General features: G+C 40.6%; 1 protein-coding gene across 1 annotated transcript in view; it reads right to left on the minus strand.

The window, feature by feature from the left end:
- DNAH5 (dynein axonemal heavy chain 5) overlaps positions 1 to 25,540 on the minus strand; it is a gene marked incomplete at its 5' end in the record, with an annotated part of 208,233 nt that overhangs the window by 118,521 nt on the left and 64,172 nt on the right. Inside the window, 9 exons of the mRNA XM_032415335.1 lie at positions 4,765 to 4,918; positions 7,034 to 7,141; positions 7,989 to 8,123; positions 12,065 to 12,259; positions 12,582 to 12,769; positions 13,159 to 13,337; positions 20,292 to 20,464; positions 21,863 to 22,087; positions 22,826 to 23,038. Coding sequence (XP_032271226.1) covers positions 4,765 to 4,918; positions 7,034 to 7,141; positions 7,989 to 8,123; positions 12,065 to 12,259; positions 12,582 to 12,769; positions 13,159 to 13,337; positions 20,292 to 20,464; positions 21,863 to 22,087; positions 22,826 to 23,038 — 1,570 coding nt within the window. The remainder of the gene's footprint in view (positions 1 to 4,764; positions 4,919 to 7,033; positions 7,142 to 7,988; positions 8,124 to 12,064; positions 12,260 to 12,581; positions 12,770 to 13,158; positions 13,338 to 20,291; positions 20,465 to 21,862; positions 22,088 to 22,825; positions 23,039 to 25,540) is intronic.

The following is a 25,540-nucleotide window of genomic DNA, read 5'->3' on the forward strand; positions in this document are numbered from 1 at the left end:
TTATATTTTATGGACTAACATACTTTTGTTTTTATCCTTCTGTAAAAGGAAACATAAAGGGGGGGAAAGATACCATGTTGGTATTGATGAACAAATTAATATAACCTGGAAGTTCTTTAAATTTCACAGCTCAAAAATCTTTTGATTTACAGTATACCAGATTAAGTCTGGTCTCTGAAATGTCACCCAGAAGATGCCTCATTCTCTCCATAACCGGCTTCAATTCACTGAGATGTGTTCTTGCTCATTTGGAAAAAGTAAGCTAAACTAATGCTGCAAGAATCAAGGACTTTTTTTTTGTGGCCAACCTCAAAAAAAAGGTCTTTGAATCCTTCAAACCCTAAAACTACTCTTAAAGGGGCCAGATTCTGTACATAAGCAGTTAATAAGCAGAAAGGTGAAGAATAAGGTTTAAAGTATAAAATCATAAAAATAGATGCTAAAATATTACATATTGTGTGAAAGATTGACAAACACAGGCAAGCATACATAACTACGCACATCGAAAAACATGTTAAAACCCATCAAAACCAGGGCAGCTGCGTGGCTCAGTCAGTGAAGTGTTCAACTCTTGATTTCAGGTCAGGTCATGATCTCAGGGTCATGAGATCAAGTCCCACAACAGCTCAGTGGGGTTTCCCCACTCAGTGGGGAGTATGCTTCTCTCCCTCGCCCTCTGCCCCTCCCTCGACCCCTGCCCCCTGCCCCCTGCCCGGCAAGCCTGTGCTCACTTTCTCATGCTCTCTCTCTCCCTCTCTTAAATAAACAGATAAATCTTTAAAAAATATTAAAACTTATTTAGAAAATTAGACCATAGTTCTCCTTTTTTTATTTTTTTAAAAGATTATTTACTATTTTTTAAAAGATTATTATTTATTATTTATTATTTATTTATTTGACTGAGAGAGAGAGAGCACATGCACAAGCAGGGGGTGAGGCAGAGGAAGAGGGAGAAGGCAGGCTCCCCTCTGAGCAAGGAGCCAATGTGGGGCTCCATCCCAGGACCCTGGGATCATGACCTAAGCCCAAGGAAGATGCTTAACTGACTGAGCCACCCAGACAGCCCTTTAGGTCTCCTTTTTTAAATCACAAAAAAACTCAGGGTAATTATCTTCAATACTTTATGATGGTGAAGTTAAACTGAGTCACAATTCAGCTTTTTCAGAGCTGACGGGCAAAACTATTTTTTTACCTAACACACTTTACAAAAGGCCAGCCTACTCTCAAACAGTATGACAGTATCATAGGTAAAAACTGGACTTTGTCTGTTGCCCATAGAAGAAAAACTGTCAAAAATTATTTCATTATGGTAGTAGGTAGAATTGCATTATTTTAATTTAAAATACCATAACATTTTTGTATAGAATTATTGAATCACTATGTTATACACCTGAAACTTAAATAACATCGTATGCCAACTATACTTCAATAATAAAATTTTTTAATTATGCCAAAAAAAGAAATACCAAAACATTGTTATAAGAGTACTCCAAGAAAAAATGCTTGACTTTCAAAATGTTGGTTAAACTAATTCCTCCTCTCCTCCTAGGCATTTCTTGACTGTCCTGATCACTCCACCTTCATGGACTCTGCCCTAGAGTAGGCATCCTTTCTTGCTGTTGCCTCCTTATGGACTCCAGACCACCCCTCCTGTCCATGGTCTATTCTCTACATGGCCGCCAGGTGGCCTTCCACACACAGAAGGTTGACCATACCCCTCCCCAGCTCAAGGGCTTCCCATCACCGACAGAATAAAACCTAGGTATTCAGCATAACTTATAAAGCTCCTCATGCCATACCTAAATTCCCCCCTAAAAGCAAAGTCTCAAACAAAGATGTGGGTACTGGGAGTTTGGAGTCAGGGCAAAGAGACAGTGAGACAGAAAAGGAGAGAACCCCCAAAATGGGCTCATTTGTGAAGCGGCCCCAGAGGTAGTATCCCTCTAATGGACAAGAGGAGATGGGACACTTGCCTTCAACACTTCGCCCCACTAGTTGAGGCTATGGCTGCCTCAGGGGCATTAATTCCCACCCTCTTTCAGGCTGAACCAGGAGTTCCCTAGATTCTAGGAAAGTCATAATGCTGAAAAACTGGGAGACCCCACTGGCATGTGTGGGAGAAGCTGTCCAAAGGGGGAGGGCCAAAGGGATGAAGCGCTGGGGGCCAGTAGCACCTGCTACAGCTCCTCATCTCCCCTACTCCCACCCACACACAGAGCACATTTATCCATACCAAAGCAATTTCTGGGTATGCCATGCTCTCTCCAGTCCCTCCTACCTGCCCAGGCTCTTCATTCTGCTAAGAATGCCTTTTATCCAACAGCTACTCAACCCCCAAACCTCAGCTGAAGCAGCACCTGCTCTGTGAGCCTTCTTATAATTCCTTAGAAAGGTCTCTGATCTCCTTTGCCTCTGCTCACAACATAATTGTCCAAACCTCCTCATAGCAATTCCGTGTTGACTAATAACTGTTACTCCACCAAACCGTAAGCTCCTTGAAGACACAGCCTTTTGTTTCCATGCCTGCCTTCCCACTTAAGCTACCGAACCTAGCAGGGCCTCAAACTACAGAATATTAGAGATATTTGATAAACAAATACATGATGAATAAGGACACAAATATATATGGGTCTAGTATAAGTTCAACCCAATTACCTTCTCAATCTTTGGGAGAATGAATGTTTTCAGCAAGAAACAACGTGTTGCTTAAAATAACAAATATTTGCCCTGTATATTAAAACCAAGAACAGGTTAATCAACAGCTAATGATTAATTCATCTTTGCAAAGAACTTCTCCAAAACCAGTGATGCCATATGGGTTATATAATTTAGACATATTATACATAATGTAGCACTATCGTTTAATATTTAGTATTCATTTTGTTCAAGTCATTTTACCAGGTGCATTTGTAGTTTATTGTTAACAGAAGGCAGCTACACAATAATAACAAAAGTATTATTAAGCATAATTTGAGAGAACAGATCATTTTAAAGCTCTATAAAAATCCCCAAACACAAACCTAACAGCACGTGAAAAGCACATGATAAGTCTTTTGCAGGTGTGAGCTCTCAGTTTTGGCAAGGTAAGTGATAGCTGAGAGCACAGTTCTTTCTTAGTGTGGAGACTCCCTGGTGGACTTAATGTACAGAATTTACTGGGCCCCATCGCTGCGGATATAGGTATCCAGCTAAATCCAACATGTGCAGGACCCTAGAGCAATACAGAGCAATCTCCACAACCACCAACTCAAGGTCAGTGCACTGGGTCTGCATGAGCTGACTGGAAAACCAACTAGGCACCTTCTCCCTATGGGACCATGTATTTGAATTCCAATAGGTAGAGTTCTGTGAAATTTTGGGACTCAAATCTGCCACGGCCAAGAGCTGCCTACACAGTATCTTCAGTATGACAGACATCAATGTCCAATCAGGAAATATAAGAATAATCACAAATGTGACAATGCCTATTATCTTTAGATGACCTCGGGCTAGGTAGGGACTTAGCTGTAAGGCTTAGGGAGATCTGGAAATTAAATACAGTTATTTAACTTCACCAGAAAAACATCTGATTCTAGGTGGGAAATTAGTTTGTGATTAGGATGATTTTAGGAACTGAAATTGAAATAATTTTTTCTGTACTGGGAGGTTATATTAAGTCATTATTGGGCAGTGGCATGTTATAATGGAAAAAGTCTGGGCTTTTCATTAGTGGACCCTGACGTTCTGAATCCTATCTATAATTCGAGAATCCTATAATTCTGAATCCTATCACTTACCATCTTTGCAACCTGTAGCATTTCTGAATTTGAGCCTTGAATTTTTGTACAAAATGGGGATGGTAATAGCCACATCTCAAGATCATTGTGAAAATTGAATGACATAAGTAAAACATATAACACAATATATAAAGTCACTGTTCAGGAATTTTTTCACTCAGCATTATTCCCAGAAGCCAAGATACGGAAACAATTTAAATGTGCATGAATAGATGAATGGATTAAGAAAATGTGGTGTGTGTGTGTATACATATAAATATATATATTTTACATGTATATATATTTATTATTCAGCCATGAGCAAGAAGGACATCCTGCCATTTACAATGACATGGATGGACCTTGAGAACATCATGCTAAATGAATTAAGTCCGACAGGGAAAGACAAATACTGTGTGGTATCACTTATAAATGGAATCTAAAAAAATCAAACTCTGAGAAACAGATTGTAGAATGGTGGTTACTAGGGGTTGAGGTGTAGGGAAATGGGGAGATACTGCGCAAAGGGTACAAACTTCTAGCTAAAGGATTAATAAGTTTGGGGATCTAATGTACATTATAGCATACTATATATATATAGTAGAGTGATTATAGCTAATTATACTGTATCATAAACTTGAATGTTGCTAGAAGAGTAGATCTTAAATGTTCTCACCACAAAAAAAGAAATGGTACTATGTGACAAGATGGGGGTCAATGTTCATGGTGTTGATTATTTTGCAACATACAAATGTTGCACATCAATACACTGTACACATTAAACACAATGTCATATGTCAATTATATCTCGATAAAGCTGAAAAATTTTTTCCCTTCTAGTTCATTATTATAATACATTATCGCTGAAATGAACCCAATAATCAGTAAAGCAGCATTCCTTCCTATACAATTAATGTATCTAACTTTTATGTCCCTCTTGGAGTATTCAAATGGGTCACAGCTACTTAAATGTGTTGCCCAGAGCAACACAGCTTGGGCGCCCCCTTACCTGCCATGGCTCTCATCAAGGTGTGGATGCAGGTGGTTTTCCCTGCTCCACTGGGCCCCAGGGTCATCATCCCATGCCGCACTCTCTGTGTCTCAAACAGCTGGATGACTTTGAGTTTCCAAGGAGGATGGTTGATTAAACCAGCTTCTTCAACCTGAAAGCATAAAAGCCCCACATTGGGCCACATCAACAGCAATCGGAACTTACCGTTGTGCTCAAAATAAGCACAGACATTGAGCAGGGAGTAGAGGAATGGGAGTTATTGTTTAATGGGCATGGAGTTTCAGTTTGGAAAGGTGAAAAAAGTTCTGAAGATGGATGGTGATGATGTTTTGCAAAATAATGTGAATGTACTTAATGTCATGGAACAGTACACTTAAAAATGGTTAAATGGTAAATTTTATGTTACGGATTTTACCAAAATAAAAAATATATTGCTGGGGTGCCTGGCAGGCTCAGTCAGTGCAACTCTTGATCTCAGGCTTGTCAGTTCAAGGCCCACGTGTGGCATGGAGTTTACTTAAAATAGAAAATTTTTAAATATATATATTGCATAAAAAAATATATATATACAAAGACAAAAAGCAGGTTGACTATTCAAAATGTTATCCCAAGCCAATAAGAAACATCTGCATTTGCCTTTGGGAATTGAATACATTTATATTAATATATCCTTGAATATATGTCATAGGAACAACTTAAGAATAAAGACTCAAATATCAAAAGGCATTTTAAATCTTTAATTTAAAATGTGATATTTAGTAACTGGAAAACTTTGTAGCACACCAAGTTGAGAGAAATTCCATAGAAAACTCAAACTGTCTATAAATCTACTGGGTAGTTTTAATCTGTCGAACACATGCATGAAAGTTATCCTGCCAAACACTATTCTAAGTTCAATATTCTTAACAACACTATAAGATTAGCCCTATTGATATCTTTCTTTTACAGAAAAGGAAACTGAGGCACAGAGAACCAAGCAATTTCCCCAAGATTATTACTTATAAAGTTACAGAGTGGGGATGTGAGCCCAGGAAACTCAGCTCCATGGTCTGTGCTCTTAACTATCATGCTATGCTTAAACACACTATAAATGATGCTTTTACTTTTACTTAAATAATTGTTGGATAATAATCATGTATCATTTTATGCTATGTATCTATGCTCTTCAGATTTTTCATATGCTACAAATTATGCTGTTAGTCACCCTATAAATGACTTTATACTAAGTTTTTTAGACAATGCTACAATTAATTCAGCCATATGATGAAGAAACCATTTGCAAAATGAATTATCACTCTTACCTGATCAGGAGATTAAGATTTTTTTTAAGATTTTATTTCTTTATTTTAGGGGGTGGCAGAGGGAGAAGGAAAGAAAGAATCTCAAGCAGACTCCTCCTGAGCACAGGCCCAGCAGGGCTCCATTTCAGGACCCTGAGATCACGACCTAAGCCAAAGTCAAGAGTCAGACGCTTAACCGACTGAGCCACCCAGGTGCTCTGGAGATTAAGATTTTTATATACTGATTTTTAAAAGGAAAAGATCCATTAAATACTAACATATTTGATTTTTGTTAACAAATATCTTCAAAGAATTAAAATGTATTTTATAAATATGAGCTTATCGCCACTTCTATAAAATTTTTTTTCCAAACTCTTCCTTGTAGGAAAAGAAACCGAGGCACAAGCTTTACATGGTTCATTTTCATTCCTAGGAAAACTATAAAAAAGCAAAGCTCTACCAAGTGTCATGGGAAATCCAGACACCTAATAATACACATAATGTGGTAGATCCCCCAGAGGCCCAGGAAGAAATCACAAGTGATCCTGGGCCTGGGGGAAAAGAATGACAAGTGAGGAGCCTCATGAGATCATTGTGAATGACACTCGGGGGCAGGAATCCAGAGATCAAAGCAACATGGAAACACCAGGATCACAGTCAAAGCCAAGCCGAGAAAGGCAAGGCAGCCAGCTGAGCCCCACTCATCCCGTTCACTTATTATATTTCATTTCAGAATCTGGTGTGGAATGGTTTCCGTCAATAATGGGACCCCGAGCACATGGACAACTAGACATGTGGCTGCAGGATGGTAGGAGACCCCCCTGGCTCGAGGAGCTCGAGGTGTTCAACAGCCTCCCCTAAAACACGGGCCACAGCCCTGGGTGCTGTCCTTGGAACCACAGATTTGGAATACATCAGCACCACTTGACTCCCATGAAATTCCGATGAGAGAGACATAGTACTGGATGCCCTGAGAAATATATTACCTGTCTACTGATCGCCATTTCCAGTTCAGGGTAACCTGCCTTGTCCAGAAGAATATTTGGGAAGAGATCTTCAATCAAACTCAAAAATAAGGGTTCATCCTCATCAATCTAAAAGAGAAAAGAAAGGGAACCAGACCGACTACTTTGGCACGATCATAGCAATGTACAGATAAACTGAAAATGCTGACATACCAAATTATTTTATCATAACTGTTAATAAATAAAATACCACCTTCACCGAAGTTGAGGAATATTTTCCTCATGTTACCCATAAGTTAAAAATTATTTTTAGAAAAGGGGGAGAGGAATGGGAGGAAGAAGAGGAAAATGGAAGGAAGCAGATGAAAGGAAAAATATTGCCTACAGAACAACCTCCCCATAAAATCACCAGTTTGGGGAGTTATGACATAACCTACAATTTCTAATTTAAATTTAAGAAAATAATAATTTAAATAAGAGATAGTAACAAATTCATGAATTGGAATTTGCCTCACATTTTTATTTTAAAATAAAAATATATCATTCTGTCACCCTGTACATAGATTCGCTGATAATGAACAATTGATTTTCAGTCTCTACTGTGAAATGAAAGAGTGTGAAATTATTACACACTTGTTAAATTTACATATAATTTCCTGCTGGGCTCTACAGACTTCAAAGAAGGTGAGATTTTAGCTCTAAAACCCAAAAGTATTTCAAGGTATTTGGAAACTTAACATGTGGATTTTTAAAAATCCATTTCAATTCTATGGAAATAGGCATATGTTAGACTAGATATGAGTTACCGCAAAAAATAATTCCCAAAAAAGTCTAATTTAAAGTTATGCTTTCCAGCGCTTTTAGCTGATAATTAGGCATTTTTAAATGAGTATTTTAAATAAATATTTCTAAATCTCATTTGTACTTAGTTCACTGCTATTTAAGTGGGTGGAACATTTCCACCCGTGAATCTTACCAGTTTAGAAAGATTCATGTCTCGGAGAACGCGCATGACGATCGTTGATTCCGTATCCAAAGGGTTGGCTCTTTTTGCCGCCCCCAAGGTTCGCAGAACTGACAGAATGTTCCGCAGACCAAAATCATAATGTACCTGAAGCATGTGAAGTACACAGGGCTTATTTTCAATATTAACTTATGCATGAAAACTACAAATTTGACAAAAGACCTAGTCACAATAATGAACAAACACTAATTTTCCTTTAGAAAAAATTGTACAGCTAGCAAAGCAATAAATTTTTACCAATATACTTTTGGAGCAAATAGAAAAGATCCAAAAGAGTTCTCTCATATATGATCATTAATTTAAGCTCTTAGATCAGAACTAATAAATATATCTTGACGGGGAGAAAGGAATAAACTTCCTCTTGGAGTATATGCATCCCCCTGAGCCTCTTCTTAATCAGACATCCATAGAAAAATTTCCTCATATCTCTAAAGCTAAAATTCTGAACCAGGAGTATATATATATATTTATATACTGATAGGAAAAAGACAAAGGTATTAAGGAAGAAGAAAAGTAGCTATATTCTAGGATTACATAAGAATAAGGACAAATCAGAAAGCCAAGCCCCCAGCTTTGTTATTCCCTTGAAATATATTTATAAAAGCTCGAGCATGCCAAATTTCATCACAGTGAATAATTAAAAACTAATTATCCAACCACTATAAATTTTTTAAAGATTTTATTTATTTATTTATTTAGAGAAAGAGCTTGTGTGAGCAGGGAGAGGGGCAGAGGGAGAGGAAGAGAGAGAATCTCCAGCTGACTCCTCACTGAGCACAGAGCCTGATGTGGGGCTCGATCCCATGACCCTGAGATCATAACCTGAGCTGAAATCAAGAGTCGGACCCTCAACCAACCGAGTCACCCTGGTGCCCCAAATTATCCAACCACTATAGAAAACAGTATGGCAGTTGCTCAAAAAATTGAAAATGGAACTACCATATGATCCAGAAATCCCACTTCTGGGGATATATCTAAATAACTGAAAGCAGGATCTCAAAGATATTTGCACACCCATGTTCACAGAAACAGCATTCACAGTAGCCAAGGAGTGGAAATAACTCAAATGCCGGTGGACAGATGAATGTAAGAAAAGAATGTGGCATATCCATACAATGGAATGTTATTCAGTCATAAAAAGGAACCAAATCCTGTCACCTCCTACACCATGGATGAACCTTGAGGCTCATGCTAAGCAAAATAAGCCAGTCAAAAAAGACAAATGCTGTATGACCCCCCTTACATGAGGTATCTAAAGTAGTAAAATGCATAGAAACAAGAAGTGAATGTTGGTTACCAGGGGCCGAGGGGAAGAGTAAGAGAGGAATTGCTGCTTAATGGGTATAGAGTTTTAGTTTTGCAAGAGGAAAAAGTTATGGAGATCTGTTTCATAGCATTGTGAATATACTTAACACTACTTGATTGTACACTTCAAGATGGTTAAGGTGGTAGGTTTAATGTTATATATGTTTTACCACGTGAAAAAAAAAAAACAATTATCTGCTAAGGTAACTGGAGTAGTATGCATCACTTCATACTCATCATTTGGAGGATGGAGCCCAGAAAAATATTCAGATCGAGTTCCTGCCTTCAAGGAGTTTAAATCCTAATAGAGGTAACATGATAAAAATGTGAGCAAACTCACCAAAAAGTAACAATGACTTGAAAGTGCTGGTGTGTGGAATTAATTAAGGAAAACTTCTTGGAACTGGACCCAGTTAAATCTGTGGGCATGAAGTAAGATTCACAGAATGTTCACCCAGAGACCAGCACGGGGCCAACTGTTTTGGGCGTATTGACTGATTTCGTCGGACAATAACCCTGTGAGCAGGGCTGTGGGCATGAAGGAAATAGAAATGAAATAGTAGAGAAGAAGACAGGAGTCAGTGATGTGGGAGTTTTCTACATGCAAGAAACAGCATGGGAAAATACTTCTTTGACAGAGGAAAAAGAATGGGTGAGTAAAGGCTGCAATAAGCAGAAGAAACCAAGAATGTTTTTAGTGAGAATGTAATTTAATTGAGGCTAGGGATATAAAAAATAATCTAGAGTCAAAGATGTTGGGAATGGAAGGGAGAGTGAAGAGAGGGATCAAAGTCATATATGTTAGGAGGTTTTATTCGTGTTATAGTTTTATGCTTATTTTAGTGTATTATTATTTAGCGTATGCCTGTGGTAATTATTATTTATATGTCCTAACAATCTGTGGCATGATCCCCACCTCCTGGTAGGATCTTTTCCCCTTGTATGATCTTCTCCCCTTGAGTGTGGTAGGACCTGTGATTTGCTTTAACCAATACAATACAGCAAAGGTGACAGGTCATATGTGATTGTGTATATGTGATTCTGTGGTCACATTACTTAAGATTTGAGTGGGCCACAGGAAGCCCAGGTAGCTAATCAAACATTATTTGTGAATGTGTCTGTAAACGAGTTTCTAGAAGACCTTAGCATTTGAACTGGTGGACTGAGTAAAGAAGATGGCCCTCCCCAGCATGGGCGGGCACCATTCAACCGATGAAGACCTGAATAGAACAAAAAGGCAGAGGAAGGTTGGATTCACTCACTCTACCCTACTGCTGGGCTGGGATATCGACCTTCTCCTGTCTTCAATGCTCCTGGTTGTCTGGCCTTCAGACTTGGACTAGAATCTACACTATCATTCCTTCAAACTACACCCCCATCTTTCCTGGTTTCCAGCTTACAGACAACAGATCATCAGACTCCTCTACCTACATAAGTGTGTGAGCCAATACCTTATAATAAATTTCTTTATAGGTATATATGTATATATCCTATCGGTTCTGTTTCTCTGGAGAGTCCTAATACAAAACTGTCGCAGTCATCTTGCTGGAACCTCTTTCCCTCGCGGACATTGAGAAGGCAAGCGGCCATGTGGCAGAGAACAGCACGCAGCCCGCGGGAACTGATGGTGCAGCCTTCTCCAGCTGACAGCCAGCAAGAAACTGAATCCCTCAGTCTTCCAACCTCAAGCACAGGATTCTGCCAACAACCGGAGTGAGCGTAGAAGTAAATCCTCCCCCAGTCAAGCACAGGGCCAAGACTTGACTGAAGCCTTGTTACACTCTAAGCAGAGGACCCAGCCAAGATGTACCAGCACTCCTGACCCACAGAAACCATGAAATAATAAACTGTGTATTGTTTTAAGCTGGTATGTTTGTGAGACCATGGTCACCCAGCAACAGATAACTCATACAAAAGTAATATAGGATTAATTTCATGCCTCTTAACTGCAAAACTGCAAGGTGTCAGAACTTGCTACTCTAAACAGTGCAGGAAACAAGCAAAAAAGTTATGACAGAAGTTACAGTAGATGAGGGGCACCTGGGTGGCTCAGTCGGTTAAACGTCTGCCTTCAGCTCAGGTCATGATCCCAGGGTCCTGGGATGGAGCCCCCTGTCGAGCCTGCTTCTCCCTCTGCTTCTCCCTCACCCCTGCTCATGCTCTCTCTCTCTCAAATAAACAAAATCTTTAAAAAAAAAAAAGTTACAGTAGATGAATCACTGAACTCTACCTCTGAAACTAATAATATACCATATGTTAATTAATTGAATTTAAATTATAAAAATAAGAAATTAATTTTTTAAGAAGTTACAATAGATAAAACAGCCTATTATTAGCAAGGTGTGGCCCACTACATTAGGGAGCTTGGAAGTGAGAAGAGCAATCATTGAGAGGTTCCTGAAAACCATGAGGACACACAACACATATTATGATTAATGTATAGGTGGGATAAAGAGCAAATATTCATATTTATAATTCTTTGGCTCTTAAATCAGTTCTGAAAGTACTTATTTCATTTCTTATGCTGCAAATATTAATTCATTTAAATGCACTTAAGAAAAATACGCATATAAAATTAATTTTGTAATGGTATGGCTTTCTACTTTGTATCAATAAGGTAATCTGCCGACAGCCCCAGTCAGCAATTTTTCAAAATGAGCAAATTTCACGGAAGAGAAGAACTAAGAAGGCCCAAGTTCAGAGAGCCTTCCAGAACCTCACACCTGCTTAGAAAGCTGCTCCTCGCACAGCTTGTAGAGTGTGAAAAACTTCCTGGCCAAAACAATGTTGTCAACAAAGCCACAACTAGCCAGCTTCACCCTTATGATAATCTGCCGGTCGGGCACCATCATGGCCACAGAGCGGAAGTTAATCTTCAAGTTCTCAGGGAGCTCCTGCCGCCCGGCATAGCCAGGGTTCTATACAGGAAATAAACACCACAGGTGAATGACAAGTCATGGGGCAACACACACCCGTCAGCGCGACAGCAGCAGATTCATCATGCACACGCAACAAATCTGGACTGACAACCGCAGAACTCATTTTCATATCCTACTCTCCCTTTAACCGGAGAGACAACATCACAAGTTACTAAGATGAGTTTTGTTTAACACCGCTGGCTTTCACACAGGAGTTAAAATTACCATCCCAATTTCCATTCATGAAAACAAAGACCTGGGCAAGGCATGAAAGCTGTGATAAGAAGGCTGACATTCAGTAGCTCTTCCTGTGGTTCCTTACCATGGTCAGGAAAAGTCCAAATTCAGGGTTCATAGTCACATTATCTCCATCGGTAAAAATAAAAGACTTTTTCCGCTCCTTTTTACATGTCAGAATAATGGAAATTTGCTGGGCTGCCACTGACAGAACTGGTAAATCGATACGGTTAAATTCATCAAAACAACCCCAGGATCCAGACTGTGCCAGTCCTTCAAAGGGAAATTAAATAGAAAATCCAATTAGTATATAATTTCGAAAAGCCGAGGAAAAGGGCATTTTGCAGCTGCCAAGACAAGCCAGAGATGAGTCTGTTCAAAAATAAACTTGAACAAACAGACTATGCACAGAGTGCCCCCAAAATAATTCACCATGTGGTACTTTATCTGGAAACAGCCAACCTGCAGGGATGAAGGAACATTGGGAAGGCAAGTGATGTTGACATTTGATCCACACAACACCAGTGAGATTCATAGTTTCCAAAAAGTTGCACAAAGCTGAAAAATGACACTACAATGTAGCCAATGGTTGAAAAATAAATCTTAACAAGATATTCCACCTTAGCTTAAATTTTTCATCAAGTCAAAACTGTAACCCTCACCTTTAAAAATCCGCCCAAGGCCTCGGAAATCCATCTGGTCAGAACAATTGAAAACCACAACATATTTTCCAAGACAACGTCCCATATCTTTAGTCGTTTCTGTTTTCCCTGTTCCTGCAGGTCCAGCGGGAGCTCCTCCCATGCTCATTCCCAGAGCTTGAGCCAATGTGATGTAACACCTTGAGGAATAGAGACATCACTAGAACCATACCACCAGCACCTAGAAGACGCTTCTGAGACATCACAGTAAAATGAAACTTGCATGAGATTTAAAAATGGAAAACTCAAGCCACTGTCCCTACATAACATTTCCCAAACTGCATCCTAACATGTGCTTTCCTTATGGATATTAACATGTGTAAAAATGGAGGGGATGGTCTACGGCCAAATAAGTTTGAAAATTCTTAAAAAGGTTCAATGGGCTTTCTCATGATAATGTATAGTAAGATTCTCCAAGTATGAAAAATAGTACACAGCATTTCCAAAACTTACTTGGCAACTTTTTCACAAAAACCTACCAGCATGTTCCAATCTATGGAACAGACTGGAAACCATTAGATTAATCGCCTTTTTGGTGGTGCCGTCAGTTAAGCATTCAGCTCTTGGTTTTGGCTCAGGTTGTGATATCAGGTTTGTAAGATCGAGCCCTGTGTGGGGCTCCACATTCATCGTAGAGGCTGCTTGGGATTCTCTCTTGCCCTCTCCCTCTCCCTGCCTCAAGTAATCTTTTTTAAAAAAAAGATTAATCCCCTTTTGAATCTAATGAAGAATTTGATGTACTTGGGGACATGAGATTTAAGATCTGAATCACACATTGCTAAATAGTCACACCTTCCATCTATTTCTGGGAGCAGCTACTGTACCTGCACATACTTTCTACTGTCTCTTACTGTATGATATTAACAAATAAACGATTCTGGTAAGAAAATACAAGAATGCCTGGGAAGGAAAAACTAACCTGATAACTCTCTGATGAATTACTTGATCCCCCAGCACCACCCTGTGTTGTCAAAGGAGGTCATCTATAAAGTGATGCAGTTTAGGGCTTTCCTGTGGCTGAACTCTATAAAGCATTCATCGGGACTTGAAAAATATTTCAAAGGATATAAAGTGATCATCCAGCATGAAGGGTGGAAATAAACAGTGAGCACACCAACTGGAGGTCCTCTGGAGTCTGTATTTTATCGAAAGTGTGTTCCTAAAAAAGGCTAGTAAATGACTTCGCCCTGAATGTATACAGAGCCTGGATATGGAGAAGACAAAGTAGGTATAAACTCAGGAGGACACCCAAGCTCACTTTGATTTTGCCTTTTAATTCAAGGTTTTATTTCTCGTCTTGCACTTCCATTATCCCTGGCAGAACAGTCTCAGTAATAATAGTTAACAGGATGTGCCCCACCTACATGATCTCAGGAAGCCCAGAGAACCCTGCAGGGAAGTACTGTTGTTTTCCTCATTTTACAGATAAGGGGAAAGGCTCACAGAGATGGGATTCCTTTTCTCGGGATTGTGGTGGCAGAGCCAAGACTCGAGCTTACCTGTCTAGCAACACACCCTCAAGCTGCCCAGTTCTAGAACATGTCCACCCCGCCAGTAAATCTCTGGGAACTCTGGCCACCCAGCTACTCTGTCTTGCAAACCCTTCTTTACAACTGGGATCATTTGGGTCTATATTTGAACCGAAGCAGTGGCAAGTTGTTAAGGTGCCTTAAAGGCATCCTACTTACATGAAAAATAAGTGGGCAAGCCCAGAGCTTGATCCCTTCCTTCCTCCGCTTGATGGGGTTCAGCCCAGCTGCTAGGCTGGCACCCAGACTCCTCTAGGACTTGCCTTTCAGAGACAAGCATGGATCTTCATGTCCATGTTCACGTGACGCTCCCGAGTATTCTAGATGTATGTGTACCTCTCCTCCTCCCTTTCCTACTTTCCTTTCCAGTCTCTTGGCTGATTTCAAAAATGTCATCATTCAGGAACAGGGTTTGGACTTTTATGTGCTTTACTGACGAGTTCTGCAGCTTTCTGTCTCGCCAGCAGACTGCCCTGAGGTCTCTGCTCTCAGGAACAGGGTCTAGTTCACACTTGTACCTCCAACTACTTACCTAAACCCTGGCACCTAGTACTCTATGAATGCTTATTAAATAAATGTCTTGTGCCAGCCCAGCTGTAAAGTCTTATCAGTTCCTCCTCTCCCAACAGCTACTGGGATTAGAGATCACAATGTGGGGGCACCCGGCTTGATCAGTTGATGGAGCATGTGACTCTTGACTTCAGGGTTGTGAGTTCAAGCCCCAAGTTAGGCATGTAGCCTACTTAAAAAATGAATAAAATAAAATTAAATTAAATTAAATTAAATTGTATTCCTTCCTGTCCATCACACCAAGAGATTTAAGAAAAAAGAGAGAGAGAGATGTAGAATGTGACCATCATGCTAAACCAACAACGACCAACCCCATGACCCAGGTCTTATGATGGCACTCAATTTAAGCAAATCCATCACCAACATTCATAGTGTTTCCAGCTCCTATTCTTAAACAGTATTGATTCTAAAATGCTAAAAAAAAAAAAAAAAATCTCCTAAGGCAATGATGGTACAGACATCAGGAACTTACTTTTCTTTTTTCTTTTCTTTGGTTTAGTTATGGACTCTGATTATAGAACATGCTTAAGGAGAAACAAAAGGAAACACTGATAAAGAACGTGTTATTGATGATTAAGAGAAACCAGAGTCATAGCAACGATAATAATGACTAACATTTACTGGGTGCCAGGCCTGGGTACCTACATCCATCACCTCTAGTCCACACAGTGATTCCAAAAGGAGGGAATCAGAGAGGTGAGGTGTCTTAGCCAAGACCACACAGCTGTTGAGGGCAGAGTCCAGGGCTCGACATGCAAGTGTGACTCATGGAAGCTGTGAGAATACTTGGGAGAAAGGCGCATGTTGTTTAGACCTATCTACATTTCTTATCAAGCAGATGAGAAGCTTCTACCAGCCTTTGATTTCTGCGGCCCTCTGCCTGAGTGACAGTGTAGTAGGGATGACTTGTGCCCAGAGTGGAAGGAAGGACGAAAAACACCATGAGCTTTCAGAGAAAGGCGCTGCATGTTCTTAGCAAATTAGAACAACTATTTTATCATCCGGAATATCAGCAGCTCCATCCACCTGATGGTGAACTTCCCAGAGACTAAAGCTGCCAACATTGTTGAATTTCCACAGGGCAATGAGCAAAAGACTGACAAGAAGATCAATGCCTCTGGTCTTTGATTTTTTAAGTATTAATTTTAGTGAGGAGTTCTTCTGTAAAGGGCAGCAAAGCTCGCTTTGAAATCCCAGTGACTGACAAAAAAAAAAGGGGGGGGGTGACTCACTTCTCCCATAATCAAGATAAAGAAAATAAGCAAATGAACATTTAGGGGAAGACAGGCTAAGACAAACTTTGGAATCACTTCTATTTATATACTTACAGATACCTACTTTGCTCTTAAAGTTCTCAAGTTTTTTTGGTACAGAAAGATGTACAAGACAATGAACATAGTGAAAGAATTAAGCTGCAGAGAATTTTGTATAATCTGATACCCACATGTAAAAATTAAAAGGAATTTGGACACACAAGCACTAGACATTTCTAGAAGGAAAGGAAATAAACTGTTGTTTTTAAAAAACAGAAAAAAAATTTACTCTCATACTTTCAACTATATGTCCTTCTGTACTATTTAAATTTTTCACCACAAAGATGTGACTCTGAAAATAAACACTTCTTGCGTTCACTTGGGAAATGCTTATTTAGCACCTATAATGTGATAGCACTATTCTAGGAATAGTAAATAAATCATGGGAAGTCCATGTCAGCTCTTTAGCTGACATCCTAAAGGAAGGAAACAAGTTATTTAAAAGTAGGAAACAGAAACAATAAAGCTGGTTGGGAGGGCAAGAGATGTGGGGATCACTACTTCATGTGGGGGGTATGAAGACCCCTCTGAGGTGACATGTGAGCAGAGCCCAGAAGGAGGTGAGGAAGCAAGCTATGCTAGAACTAAAGGGAAAAAGAATTCCAGGTCAAGGGGACAGCAAGTGCAAGGGCTCTGAAGCAAGAGCGTGCTGTTCAAGGAACAGCCAAGGAGCAAGTGGCTGGAGCTGAATGAGGAAAAAGAAACAGAAAAATAGCTGGAACCAGATCCTGCCCAGCCCTGCAGGCCAACATGAGGACATCGGCGTTTATTTTGGGTGAGATAGAAAGACAATGGAGGGACTGTGGCAAAGAGGTGACAGAATATGACTTATACCCCAGTGTCTGAATTGAGGATAGACTCCATGGGGCTCAATGGCAGAAGCAGACAGACCAGTTAAAAGACTATTGCAATAATCCAGGCTAGAGATCATGGTGGCTTGGAGCAGCATGACAACAGCAAAGAGGTGGTCACATCTTGGATGAATTCTGAAAATGGTGCTGAGCAAATTTGATGATAGATGGGATAATGAAGCAAGAGAAAAAGGAAGGCATCAAGGATGCTCCAAGGATTTTGGCTTGAGCAACCAAAGGATGGAATCACCATTTGTTAAGATGGGGAAGACTACAGGAAGGCAGGGGGATGATCAAACATGGTAAGTGTAAATTCCCTGCATGCATCCAAGTGAACACATTGCACAGGCAAGTGGATATATGTGTCTGGAGTTCAAGGGAGAGGCCCGGATTGCGGGCAGGGGAAAGGCCCCGGGGAGTCCACATCTGGACGACACTGAAAGCCACATGAGATCACCTAAGCAGTGAACATAGATGGACAAGAGTCCTGGCGTGTTCTACGTTTAGACCAGGACGATAAAGAGGAGCCAGAAGAAGGGGTATGAAAGGACAACCGGAAGAGTACGAAGAGCCAGGAGAGCGTGGTGTCCTGGAAGCTGTGTGGAGAAAGTGGATCAAAAAGAAGAGAGTGCTCACCTGTGCAAACCTGTGCTGTCTGATGGGTGGGGAAAGATGAGAATGAATAATGACCAGTGCACTGAGCAACATGAAAATCTGCATGGCACCTTCCCAGAGAGGGCAGAGAGTGTGAGAGGCAGCGTAACGGCCCCCCAGAGAGATCCACGTTCTAACCCCTGAAACCTGTAATAGGTTCCCTCGAATGACTCACGGGACTTTGCAGCTATAATGTCAAAGGCCTCATGAGGGGAGATTATCCTGGATTACCTGGTGGGCCCAATCTAATCTCACGAGTCCTTCAGAAGGGAGGAGAGAGGCAGAAGCCTGGGTCAGACACAGGACTGAAGACAGAGGAGAGAGTCGATGCACAAACGGGTCTCAGCCCACCACTGCTGACTGTGAAGTTGGAGGACGGGGTCATGAACTAAGGAACGCTGTAGCCTCCCAAAGCTGGGGACAGCCCTCAGCTGACAATCAGCAAGAAACAGGCCGTGGGCCCTCCACGGCCAAGAAAAGAATTCTGCCAACGACCTCAAAGCACAGGAAGTGGGTTCTGCCTTACAGACTCCAGGAGGGAGCACAGCCCTGCTGACCCCTGCTGTCAGCCCAAGAAGACGCATGTCAGACTTCTAACACGCAGACTGTTGAATCATCCATTTGTGTTGTTCAACCTTCCAAATTTGTGGTGCCCTGTTATGGGACCAACAGAAACCGAATACAGAGCTGAACTGGAGTGAATTCAAAATAAAATAGGAGAAAAGGAACAGGTGCTTCTGAGGAGTTTTGATGGGAGCCCAGAAATGGGAAGAAACCCAGAGGGTTTGCTGTAGGATTTTCTTTCTGGTAGCGATCACAGCAGATTTGTAAATTGATGAGAATGATCCAGCCGGAGGTGGAAACTGATGATGTTCCCAGAGAGAAAAGCACTGTTGATGGAGATGTTGGCTTTTGAGGGCCCCATAGAAGGTCCATCCGGAGAGCTGAGTGCACGAGGGCAGGCATCCCGGTCAGCAGACTTGGGGGGGCGTGGTCTCTCCTGGGACAGCACCTTCCCCCGCAAACAGGAAAGGTGGTCTTCACCAGAGAGGGAGGGAGGGGAGCGCTGGGGGGGGTGCGTTCTGAGAAGACAGAAGGTGGGAGATCACTGCCTGACCCACAGACGTTTCAAGGAATTTGTCACATTTTGTGATTAGCCACCTCTGCGCTTCAGAACAAAGACAAACACTTCAAAGGGACGTCCAAGCACATCCAGTGTAAATCATCTTCAATCCAGGCATTAGAAGGACTAGGAAAGAGGATGGAGAGGGGGAGCGTGACAATACAATCTCTCCGTTGAAAGTCAGCACTGCATTTAGCATCATGAATGAGCGGAAGGAACAGCCGAGCAGCACAGGAGTAACAGGGTTATTATGTCAAACTTTTCCGTTTTGTCTGATAATATTTTTAATCGAATAGCCCCGAGCTTCACTTCATGAAAATGAATGAGATTCAACTTCAGCTTCTACTTAGGCCAAATACTGATTTTAGCACTCAGGTCGTTTTGTCCAAAACAGGTATTCAGTGCATCCCCGAACAGAGCATCTGCACAATTAGTGGATGTCCCGAAGTTCAAAAGGGACTAAGGGAATTACAGACTATCAGCTGTGGAAGGATGCTTGGAGCCTCGTTCATCTTACAGATGAGGAAACTGAGTCTTGGGAAGGTGCAAGGAGCCTCTGGCCAGCACAGTTGCTGCATAAGAAGCAGAGGACAACTAAGAGCGCCAGATGTCCAGGCCACCGTCCTCCCCATCACTTTTCACCTGTATTGATACTCAATTTCTTTCCTGCTAAAAAAACATCTGAACTGTCTCTAATAACAGCAGGTGCCACTGTCCCCAAAGCAGGCCTCAAGGCCAACTGTGATTTGCACTTATTGATACACGGCAATTAATTCCTTTTCTTGCCCATCTGATGTCCACTGAGGTCATTTAAACTTAGCCTGTCTAAGAATGAAAGCAAAGGAAGCAAAGCATTTCAGTCACAAACCTAAATCCCAAGCAAAGACCCATGTGTAAAGCTAAAAATACTGAATTTCAAAGACTTTGGTATAAAAGAGCCTCTAAACCCTAAAGAGACATTAAGCAGAAATCCCCTGAGTAACTCAAGAGAATAAAAATGTCAGGGAGAGGGCGGAGGGAGAGAGGTTGTGGAATCACAGAATCCTTCCATCACCTGTCTGTGAGTGGAGTTATGACAAGCCTGTCAGTGCAGCCTAAAAATTCATTCTGGTATATGAAAGCCACATCTGTGATGTGGATCATCATCTTGTCAGAATCTTCGTTAAAATAAAATCTGCACTGTTTCAGCCACTCAAAATCTGTAGGGCTCTTGATATGCATATGACACTGAAATGCAAAAGATATATGTTAAAGTTGAGATGAGAACCACGTATTAAATATGCACATTAGCATTCATGTAGATCATAATGGGATGCAAATGGAACTCAGAGACAAACCAACTGGTTCAGAGACGTCAACTACATCACCATCCAACCCATTCATTTACTGATCAGCAGAAAGGATACTTTAGAAGATACGGGAATAGAAAAATTCAAGAGAAATCCTTAATTGTGCCCACCAATTTAAATAGTAGGACATATTTTAACAGTAAGATATTCCATTTCTCAGGTCGCACCCTTCAATGCCCATACTACAGTCCTAACCATAAAAAGTATCATCTACAAAAAACACGTTTTGGCATACAAAGACAGAATCAAACAATCTCACTGGGAAAAAGGCATCTATTACGATTATGACAAGGTACACTGTTGGGTTGTTTTTTTCTAATCCATTCATTATTTTTCCTAGGATTTGCAGCAGGCCAAAATATCTAACATCTAAATGGCAGGTTATTGTTCAGCATACTTTTGCCTGAACTTTTTAACCAAAATTTTAAGCCCTTTTAATCAGTTTTCTTTGACAAATAATAAATCTAAAATTATCCAGAGCCCTTTAATTCTCAGAGAAGCAAATGGTGTGCTTAACTGTTAAGAGAGGAGATTAGAACACAGCAGCTTGAAAGAGCTTCTTCCCAACACATCAGAACCAATCTTTTATGATCTTTTTTACATAATGGGGTGAGACACGATCCAGCAAATTATTATGAAAATAAGACCTTCTTGCCTCTTATCTAATGCTCTATTTTAGAGTAGAGGACAAATTTCATTTCTTTTCACACTTCCTGTCTTCTATAGCTACTAAACTCTGTTTGCCATTCTGTCCTCTCTTTAAAGGCAAAAATCTGCATGACACCTGAATGTCGCCAACCATATTAGGAAAGGCCACTGGCAATCATTGAAATAAAAGGTAGCAAAACTTGTTAAAGATAGGATTTATCAAAAGCCTTAGAGGAAGCACAAAGCCACTCTACCAGCAGTGTTACTTATTTTTCTATAATAATAAATTGGTAATCCTTAACTACTAACTTATAGGAGCACAAGACAAATGCAAGCTTTTTCAGGATGCTACCTGGCAGTTTAGTGTTAATGATGACTGCATAAAGAATTTTTAAAATGAAGTCGAATTGCTCAATAACATCTTAGCAGAGATCATCGAAATGGGACTGAAATTTCAGTTAAAGACCGAAAAAGAAAATCTGACCAACAATGTCTCATCATGAAGATGACCTTTTGCCTGAATCTAACCTTTTCTTTGAATTCATTCAAACCAATTCCAGTGGGTAAACACAGATAGTACCTAGTATTTGTTTTTCTGTATATGCCATAGCATTTATAAAGCATTTACCAAGTCATCAAATATATCCCTTTGGTGCACATGAATAGTAATCAAAGTCTCATATTTAACTCGTTCCATGGAACTCAGATCCTTTGTTGTGATGCCTATCAATGTGTTCAAGAGCTCCAGAAAAGACTGATTGGTTTTCTGCATGATTTTTTTATCAAACTTGGCATTTCTGAGGGCTTCTTCTGAATCCCGTGTCCATATCATTTGAATTCCCAATAATCCAACCTTATGGAAACAAAAAAGGCTTTATGAGTGTGTATGGCATATTAATATATTTAAATAGAAATTACAATACAGTAAATAATGGTGAGTATTATGCAAATGTAAGGCCATTCTTGATTACATCAACTTGATTCATTGTTTGGAAACCTATGGAAATTCTTTTCATACTGTTCACCTGGCAATTACATACATACAGCCTCATCGTGTGTCCACAATTTTTTCCTTGTATTTTTAAATCATTTACTGTTAAAGTCATATTTCCTTGATAGATAGACTTAAAGTTACTGGAAGGGAAAGAATATGTCTTAAGCCTGTTTTCCTTGAACTAACACAAGGTTTACACATGGTAAATACTCACAAAATCTTTATTGATCATAATGGCTAAGAAAACATCATTTTCTGCATTCTAATGCTAAAATATATTTCTTGTCTTTCTGGCAAAGCATACACTCAGTACTTTTTTATGATTTATTTATTAAAGAGATTCAGTAGGAAAAAAAACTTCTAAGTTAAAAAATATAATGAAAACATGTATATAAAACCTACGTAAGACATATATATATATAACCAAATAATCTGTAGCTGAAACATTTAAGTTTATCTATATTAAGAAATCCTCATGAAAATCTTAATTCTGGTCCAGTCTTAAATTATAGCCAGTTGTGTAACCTACAACAGACAATGTATGAAATCTAAAATGACTATTCTGTAGAAAATACTTTCCAATTTCAATACACTGACCTGAGCAGGGAAGGAAGAAAGAAATTCAATCAGCTGGAAACCTGTTTCTTGAATATGTGCAGCTGCCTGGCGAATCACAAGATGCAAGGAGGACTGAGACTCCTCTAGGAGAGAATTAAGCCAAACTTCCACATTACCCTCTGCCATCACAGGTTTATCCAATTCAACAGTCTCACCCTCTCGAGAGGAGATTGACAGAATGCGATCATAGATCTGTGGTAGAAGCCAAAAAAAAAAAAAAAAAACCAGCTATATTCATATAAAGAATGAATTCCTCTGCTGCCCTCTTGTCAATGTTATCCTTCCCGAAGGAAGTTAAGCTATAGATTATAAAATAAAAGGCAAAAGGTGATATAAAATCAATTTCAAGCCAACAAAAAGTAGTTACCCATGAAATCTAAAAGGGAATACTGAATCAACTCCCAATAGTCTATACCTGAGAGAGGAACGCTTGTTTTCTAAGAGAAATACTCACTACAAAGGTGATAATCAAAAAACATCTAGTTTCCCCCAAATGAAATGGGACACCGTAACAGCTGTCATCCACATGGCAAGCTTACCAAGTCGACATTGACAATGTCCAGGTCAATATGATCAATGCAAACACCTTACCAGGTAAGTCCAATTCTGTAGAAAATGCTGTGCCAGGGAGCTCCTGGAGCCACATAACATTTTCTGATTCAAACCCAGCTCCTCATCTGGTCCTCTCACCCCAGGTTCCATGCAGTATGGCCTCGCAAGAATAGCATCCTATATACTAAAATACAGGCTCAAATGTTACTCTGACACTCATTGACCACACAATGGTGGAGGACACATCTCTGAGACTACATTTCCTGCTTATAACTAGTCCATTAAAAACCATGCCTGTCCTGCTTCCCTACCCACTTCACAGGCTGTTCATGACAAGTAAATCAAATAAAGCAAACTATCCAGTAAATACAAATGTTTGTCGTCATTATTGTTCTTTGGTAAGTGGAATATCATTCCCTTGGGCCCCAGTTTAGGACTGTATTAATGAACCCTCCTTAGTTGTAGACAGACCTGGTCTACCAAGAAGCCCATAAGACTGAAGTTCCATGGCCTGTCACTTACACAGTCCCTTTCCAAGTCCTGAACATAGATTTGTATTTATCCTTTTACAAGAGTTAAGACCCACAAAAACAGGATCTGCCCCTGGTTGTAGAAAACGTTATGGCAAGAACAAACAACAAAAAAAAATAATGCTATTTATTTTAAGACGTAATTGCTATGAACAGTGGCTAAAAATGAGGAAGTTTAATTTGTCCTCACTGTACAAGGAGACGGTGAGAAGCTTTCCTCTAGAACCATGAAATCCCAGGGCAAGAGGATTTGAGCAAAGCATCAGGGAGAAATTCCTGTGTAATTCAGTACCTCTTTCAACACACACATCCAGTAGATCTACAAGAAACGATGATTTTAAACCACTAAGTCCATACTGTCCTCCCTTCCTCTCTGCCCGCCCTCCTTCGTCAAGGCTTTGTTGTAGCAGCTCAGACTTTTCCATCTTAACTGTGCAATCACTTCTGACACAGGTTTCCATGCCCCCACCCCCTTCTATTCTCCCTCTGACACTGAGCCAGAGCATCCTTCTGAAACACAAATCAGGTCACTTCCCTGTGTAAAAACCTCCTGCGCCTTCTGTCACGTTCAGGACGAAGTGGAATTCCGTAGTGTGATGCACTTGGCCTTTTGGAATCTGGTCCATGTCTCCTTCTCCCCCTTTCCACTTTGCTCATCACCGCCTCTTATGGGTTAAAATGTATGCCCCCAAAATATATGTTGAAGTCCTAAGCCCCAGTACCTGTGAATGGGACCTTATTTGGAAATAGGGTCTTTGTAGGTATCATCAAGTTAAGATGAAGGTGGTCCCTAAAAACACCTACTGGTGTTTTTACAAGTAGAAGGAAATTAAGACACAGAGACACAAGGAAAATATCATGTGAAGACATAGGCCGATGTCAACGTGACATGTGTCTAAGCCAAGGACCATCCAGGGTTGCCAAGTGCCACCAGAACCTAGGAGAGAAGCATGGAATAAATCCTCCTTCAAAGCCTCCAGTAGGAACCAACCCTGCCGACATCTTAGATCAGACTTCCAGCCTCCAGAACTGTGAGAGAATACATTTCTGTTGTCAATCCAGAGCAACCCTAGCAAACCAATACAATCCCTCACACACCCACACTTCTGACAGCCCGGGTTGCCCGCACCTTCAGACCCCTGTGCCTGCCCTTCCTTCTGAATGGGCCATGTTCCAGTTCCCCACCTGCCTGGTTATGTTTCACTTCAAAACACCAGTTCAAGCACCATGCTCTCTGCAGGAAGCCGTCCCTTACACCCCTGACACCAGCTGAAGGCTCCCTGACAGCATTCCCACGCTCTCTGCGCCTAACACAAGCACAGCCAGTCAATAATTATCAACTGTTTAATTGCCGAATTTCTGACGAATGCTGCACTGCATAAAAACAACTTCAGTATTGATTATGATAAATTCTTCCTTGGAACCCCAGGACGAGCACCATGCCTGGCACATACCCAGGGGCGGGAACTTACATGACCGGCTTTCGATTGCTTGCAATGCAATAGGCCCACCCCTGAAGCAACTGTGCTCTAGATGGACCCCACCTGAGCACGGTTCCCCAAGGCCTGTGTGTTCCCGTGTCACGCACACCATCTGGCACACGGGGGTTGCT

This window comes from Phoca vitulina, unplaced genomic scaffold (genome assembly GCF_004348235.1).
Source record: "Phoca vitulina isolate PV1807 unplaced genomic scaffold, GSC_HSeal_1.0 scaffold17, whole genome shotgun sequence".
Lineage (NCBI taxonomy): Eukaryota > Metazoa > Chordata > Mammalia > Carnivora > Phocidae > Phoca > Phoca vitulina.